The 6,270-nt window shown below is 44.5% G+C and overlaps 1 protein-coding gene across 1 annotated transcript; it reads right to left on the bottom strand.

Moving 5' to 3' along the window:
- Nucleotides 1–1,965: 1,965 nt before the first annotated feature.
- On the bottom strand, nucleotides 1,966–5,852 carry mafba (v-maf avian musculoaponeurotic fibrosarcoma oncogene homolog Ba). The gene is made up of 2 exons (XM_051424939.1): nucleotides 5,626–5,852; nucleotides 1,966–5,344 (listed from the first exon to the last, which is right to left on the bottom strand). The coding sequence occupies exon 2, from the start codon at nucleotides 5,300–5,302 to the stop codon at nucleotides 4,127–4,129; it is 1,176 nt and encodes a 391-aa protein (XP_051280899.1). The 5' UTR covers nucleotides 5,303–5,344; nucleotides 5,626–5,852; the 3' UTR covers nucleotides 1,966–4,126.
- Nucleotides 5,853–6,270: the final 418 nt, after the last annotated feature.

The following is a 6,270-nucleotide window of genomic DNA, read 5'->3' as shown; positions in this document are numbered from 1 at the left end:
GCCTGATGCTTTCCTCTACTTTCCCCCTCTGCCTTTTTCTCCCCTACTTTCCCCTTTCTTCTTTTTGTTTCTCCTAACAATTTTCCGCTGTCAATTTCTCTATGAAGCACTACAAATCACTGACTCTCAACAGAAAAATATGCTATTTTTTACAAAATGTAAAATTTAAGAATCTGTGAAAATGTCGTCTCTGCAGCGTTTTATTTGTGCACATTTAATTCATACGAGTCAGTGATGATGCAACAAAACGTTACACAAATGCACCTTAGTGGATCAATTTCCGTGCAGTGATTTATAAATCAGATCGTCAATAATAACAATGGTCCAATATTAATTTATTGCTTTTAGAGATGTATCATAAAGGAGGCGTAAATAGAACTTGAGCCTCTCTTGTCAAACAGTTCACAGTCAGACAGCTTTTCTTTTCACATTTAATAGAAATGACTGTTTTGTAATTTTTGTTACTGTTCTGTTTTCCAGCTGAGCTTCAACATGTGTGTTGAGTTCTGAAGTCATAACAGACCCTACTGATACTGTACATAACACACCAAGCCTGGTTTCCTCTTCTTGTGTGTGTCTGAGTCACTCACACTCTCACACAGCAGCTTTTATATCAAATCTGAACAAGAAGGTGAAAAAGGGGTCCCTTGCAGATAACTAAAAACAGTTGTTTTTGTGGTGATATTATCATAACTGTAAATATAGGCCTCTCTCTCTCTCTCTCTCTCTCTCTCTCTCTCTCTCTCTCTCTCTCTCTCTCCTGGTTCACCCCAGCTGCACTCATGCCCCCAGGCTGCAGCGGTTGTCCAGAGAGAGAGAGAGAGAGAGAGAGAGAGAGAGAGAGAGAGAGGGAGAATGTAAACTAGACTCGCCTTCCTTGGGTCTCATTGGTTGATTCTCTGCCTAGCGGTTTTGTCCTTGAGAATGTGCAGACACGGGGCAGATAATGTTCTGACACCAGAAACTCTAGACCGGGACCAGATCAACACTTACTCCCTTCTTCTTTCTACTTCTCTGCTTCTATTGTCATACTATCCGGACATGCAGATTGAGGAACGACACTGTTTGTTGATATTTTTGTGTAGCGAAGTCACGAATGTGCTCCCCCCCCCCCTCTTTAATGTTGCACGCTCATTTGTAAAGCAAAACCTAACAGGATTGGAGATTTTGCGCGCACATTCGCACGCAGCTAAGGTTATACGGAATACAGTATTTTAAGATACTGCAAGTGTGTTGACACATGGCAATCATAAATTCCATTAATGTTAACCATAAAAATATCACACCCGCAGCCGCGCACTGGGGATTATTTTGAAGCTGAGGTCTGGCTCAGCGCGTAAAGGCGACAGACTCGGGACTTTTTTTTAAGACTGACATTGTGTAACAACCAGTCAGATTGAGCCTTTAAGTGTATTCAAAGCCATGCACGCCGAAAACCCAAAATTGTTTTACCACTTAATGTAAATCTGAGGTTTTCATCTCTTCTCCGGTATGTTGCAAGGTCAAAGATCTCCTTTTACCGTGCGCTCTTGTGACGGCGGGGTTTCTGCAGAAGTCAGCATGCCAGCAGAGGCCAGCAGCATGTATAGGAATCTCCCTGCAGCGCCACATAAACGGCCAGACCCGGTGATCTAATCACAGCAGGCCAGTGGGCTTTGATCCAAGAGTTTCCACATCAATCTTAAGTCTGAAAATAAAATAAAGGCCAAGGACAAATGGTATGCAAGCAATTTAGAGGTCGGTGTAAATAGGTTCTTAAAAAGATATAATAATTTACCTGAAGCTCTGAAAAAATGTCTCTATGAGAGCTGTGAGCTCTTGAGTGTGCTTTGGCGCTACTGTCATCGCTGTGTGTGTGTGTGTGTGTGTGTGTGGGCGGGGGGTTATTAATTCATGATAATATGTTGTTAGTATGACTCACAGATCTTGTCCTATGTGGCTGCAGAAAAAAAGTCTGAGAGGTAATTATTGCCATTTCAATGACTTTAATAAGCAAAATAGGAAACAATTTCTTCCAAAAACAACCAAAAATAAGACAAAACAGAAACCAGCCTGAATGGAACAGTTCAAATTTAAGTGTTTAACTATTATTTATATAAACAGGATTGAAAATTGATCCCCATCATCGCAAAGTACATGGAATTGGTGAAAACAAAACAACAACCCGCTGCTGCAGTTTCAATTCGATTTCAACACAGTTGAATCAGTAACAAACCAAAGATTGTTAAATGCATGACTTTTCAACAATAGTTTCAAATGCAAGCACCATGCTTATTCGATATGATCTGACAGTTTGTTAATTTAAATCATTAAAATAAAAACTTTAACTATGCATCTGGCCAGCAGAACCAGAATCATCAAATAATAATAAAAAGACAAAAAAACGTATTACATAACATACACATTGTTTTCATTTTGAGAATTTGCACCACCTGAGTCCCCTTTTTTACTGACCGGCAGAAAAAAAATCAGGAAAACATAGAGCATTAATGGTCAGACTTTGTATTAAAATGCTCCCGTTATCTAAATATTAACTCTACATAAAACCCCTGACAAGTAAGGTGTCGCACTTTTTTCCCCCCTAAATGTTGTTAAAAAATGTAAACCCTAAATATTATGCCACAGGTGGTCGCCAATCGGAATGAGAGGATAAACTTTTGTTTGGGTTTGATGTGGTTTGTTAAAGAGTTAATAGAAAGGCAAAACTGCACTTTTCTGAATTGGTCATTTAAAATGACAGAGAGCATAAACCCACATTGTGTGTGTTAAACAGTGTGTAGAAAACTTGTACCCTGGCCTTGGTGCGAATTCTGTGCAATCTGGGTCCAATAATATTGTGGCTGCATGTTTGTCTGCTCAGCTTCACAGAACACGTGCCCAAATATTACTCTAAAAAAAGTTTGCACTTAAGCCCTGTGTTGAATAATATTGCAATATAGCATCATAGTATGTCTTCCTGGAGGGAGGTCTGCACAAAATTCAAAATGAAAACTTTCAAATCATTATCCAAAAGTGCACTTGACACACAAAGTTTGTTGTATTTAAATGCAACTGAAAAATGCACTCCTCTCTAAATCAATACCCCCAAAATGATAAAAAAAAAAAAATAAAATCATACAAAATAAATGAAATAAAAACACAACACATAGAAAGAAAGAAGTTCAAACCAGCCTCCTCAATCTTGTTGTGCAGTTTTGCGGTTGCATAATATTTACAAGCCCAAAGAAAAACCCACACCATATGATACTGCACCGGCAGTCCTGCTGTTCTGTCCCCGCTGCATTTCTCTAACCCCCCCCCAAAAAAAAAAAACTATGGAGAAGCGCAGATCAACAACATGCTCTTAATATACACGAGAAGATGAAAGTACAAAATAGAAATTATTACCGTACATGTCCAGCATGCAGGATTAATATTTAATGCAGATTTTTTGTTTCAATATATATTCGAATATAACCAAGCAGGCAATAAATCAATGAGATGTTGCATAAAATGTCCCCCCCTCCCCGTGACGGGTTAGTAGACAGAAGTTAAATTTGCATAAAGTGGAGTCTTGCTTTTGGAGATTTTTTTTTCTCAGATTTCGGGCCCACTTGTCGAATGTGAGTCTTGTGTGTTGCAAGGCTGCGAGGTCAGGCCTGCTTGTTGTTTCATAACAGTGTCATCATTTTGGAGAACAATATTACAAGACAACTGCCTCGACGCCATCCCACACTACTTACAGATTATTTAAAAGCTGTAGCCTCAAAGGAAAAAAAAAGAGAGAAAGTTCATCATCAGCCGATCCTCCTCTTCTTTGAAGAAGAAAAAAAGTCTCTTCACTACAAGCAACTAATCTACAAAGATGCTGCGACTGATCAGACACTCTACATTGCTCTTTGTATCTCAGTTGACACGTGGATGGAGAGATGGTTATATATGAGAATACTATTTGATGGATTATTCTTCTAATATGAATATAATTGTTACCGTTATTAGTATAATCATAAACAGTTATGGGAGGTGTGGATTATTATCGCTTGTTCATCAGCCAGTTCAGTCATTTTGTGGAGAAAGGAAAGGTGGGAGTGGAGGGGGAAAAGTTTGTTGTGAGGGGGGTTTCACAAGAAAAAAAGGCTACGACAACTCACATGAAAAACTCTGGTGATGAAGGGTTGTCACTGGTCGAGCCAGCCTCGCGAAACCCGCTATTGGCCCCTGACCCCGTCAGTTTCTCGCACTTGAGTTTGTAGGCGTCCCTCTCCCTCGCCAGCCGGCTGATCTCCGCCTTCAGCTGCTCCACCTGGTTGATCAGCTGCGTCTTCTCGTTCTCCAGCACGTGCTTCTGCTGCACCCGCTTGAACCTGCAGGACTGAGCGTAGCCCCGGTTCTTCAGGGTCCTCCTCTTCTGCTTGAGGCGGATGACCTCGTCCTTGGTGAAGCCCCGTAGGTGTCTGTTGAGCTCCCTCACCGACATGGACACCAGCTGGTCGTCGGAGAAGCGGTCCTCCACGTTGAGTCCGCCCCCGGAGCCGTGGTGCCCCGCCGATTGGCTGAGGTGGCCGTGCGGATGGTGGTGATGATGGTGGCGGTGGTGATGGAGCGGCTGGTGGGACTCTGGGGAGACCGGGGACGGGCTGTCGGGGTCCTGGCTGTGGTGATGGTGGTGCTGGCTGTGTGGGTGGTTGTGTCCGCCCGGGTGCCCGGACAGTTCCTCGGTGTGGTGCGGGATGCCCCCCGCGTATGGGTGATGGTGCTGCTGGCCGTGGCCGTGGTGGCTGTGGTGGTGATGCGGGCCCCTGTAGCCCTCGAAAGCGCCTTGCTGCTGCAGCTGCTGTTGGACGTGGGGAGGTGGAGGGTGGCCGTGAGCTGTGGCTCCAATCAGGGCCTCCACCGCGTCCTCTGGGGTCAGGCTTAGCGTCTGCGGGTCTATCTGCTGGTGGTACCCGCTGTTCGGCATCCAGTACAGCTCCTCTAGGTGGTTTTTCTGCTCTGTGGGGCTGAAGCTGGGCGAGGAGGGCACCGAGCTGCAGGGTGTGCTGATGGGGGTGGAGGACACAGAGCCTTGGGGTTGGAGACGGTTGCACTGGCGCACCCCGTTGCGCTCCAGCCCGGCCAGGCCTTCCTTCTTCACGTCAAACTTCATCAGGTCAAAATCATTGACATATTCCAGAGCCAGAGGGCTGCTGGGTAGCTCCGGGCCCATGCTCAGCTCTGTGCTCATGTTGGTGTCGCGACTCTTTTGCAGATATGCAAAGGTGCTGGCGAGCGTCGCAAAAACTGACTTCTTAATCAGCGTCTCTTCTCTCCTTTCTTGTTTCATGCAATAGTTCTTTTGGCTCCTCCACCGCTGCGCACTGACTTGCTGTAGCATGAAACACCGTGTGATTGGTGGAAGAAAAAAAGAAAGGAAAATGAAAAAAAAAAAAAAAAAGTAGTGGAGGAAAACTTTCAGACTAATGCTCGGCGGTTTGCGTCATATAGCCTACTTCTGCTGGGATAATCTGGCAGAGAGACCAGGGCAGGAGGTAGAAAGCAGTGCGACTCAGTGCAGAAGTAAAAACCTCAGTCCCTTCAGTAGAAATGTATTCACACACAAAAAAAGAAGAAAAAAATCAGCATAAATAATAACAATAAAGGAAATACCACGTTTGTTCGCTGAGACGGGCACCAGTCCTCGTTGCAACTTCTTGGTTGTAAGTCCCTTTTTCTTTTCTCCAGGAAAATAATAGGAGCAAATAAGCAGAGTAAATAGGGCGTCTGATTTTTCGCTGAGAAGCAGCTTTTCCAGCTCTGCACCGCAGAGATTTAAAGGCTCGCCTCTCTCACTCTCTCCCACTCAGTGGTATCCAGCAGACTGCGCTTGGAGCTTGCCAGCGCTTTATGCTTATAGCGGACCGTGACGTCGAGCTGAAAGGCTGGATCCGTAGCGCTCAGCTCTCCAATGGGAGCGCCGAAACAGAGGAAGAGAAGTAGGAGGAGAACAGGGGAGAGGAGGGCGCACAATGGTCTTGACAGCTATACAGACAGTCAGCTGACCGACTTCCCTAAAAGCGGGTGGAAAGTGGAGGAGAGGGAGAGAGAAAGAGAGAGGGGGGGGGGAATGCCTTCACCTCATGGACGGCTCCGGTGTAACGCACCCGCTCCTTGTCTTCTCTTATGACTGTTTCATTTCTCAATGAGAGTGATGTGAGTGATTTATTGGCTACAGTGGCCAATGGAAATCTTCCAGTAGCACTTTTATGGCACCACACTCCCTTTTAGAAAACTTTAGAATTTAACAAAAACGTT

Source organism: Dicentrarchus labrax, unplaced genomic scaffold (assembly GCF_905237075.1).
Source record: "Dicentrarchus labrax unplaced genomic scaffold, dlabrax2021, whole genome shotgun sequence".
Taxonomy (NCBI): Eukaryota; Metazoa; Chordata; class Actinopteri; family Moronidae; genus Dicentrarchus; species Dicentrarchus labrax.
This window is presented reverse-complemented; position numbering and strand designations above follow the sequence as displayed.

What these genes read in the sequence shown, in the direction of transcription:
- mafba (XM_051424939.1), bottom strand. Translation starts at nt 5,302, where the DNA reads ATGAAACAAGAAAGGAGAGAAGAGACGCTGATTAAGAAGTCAGTTTTT.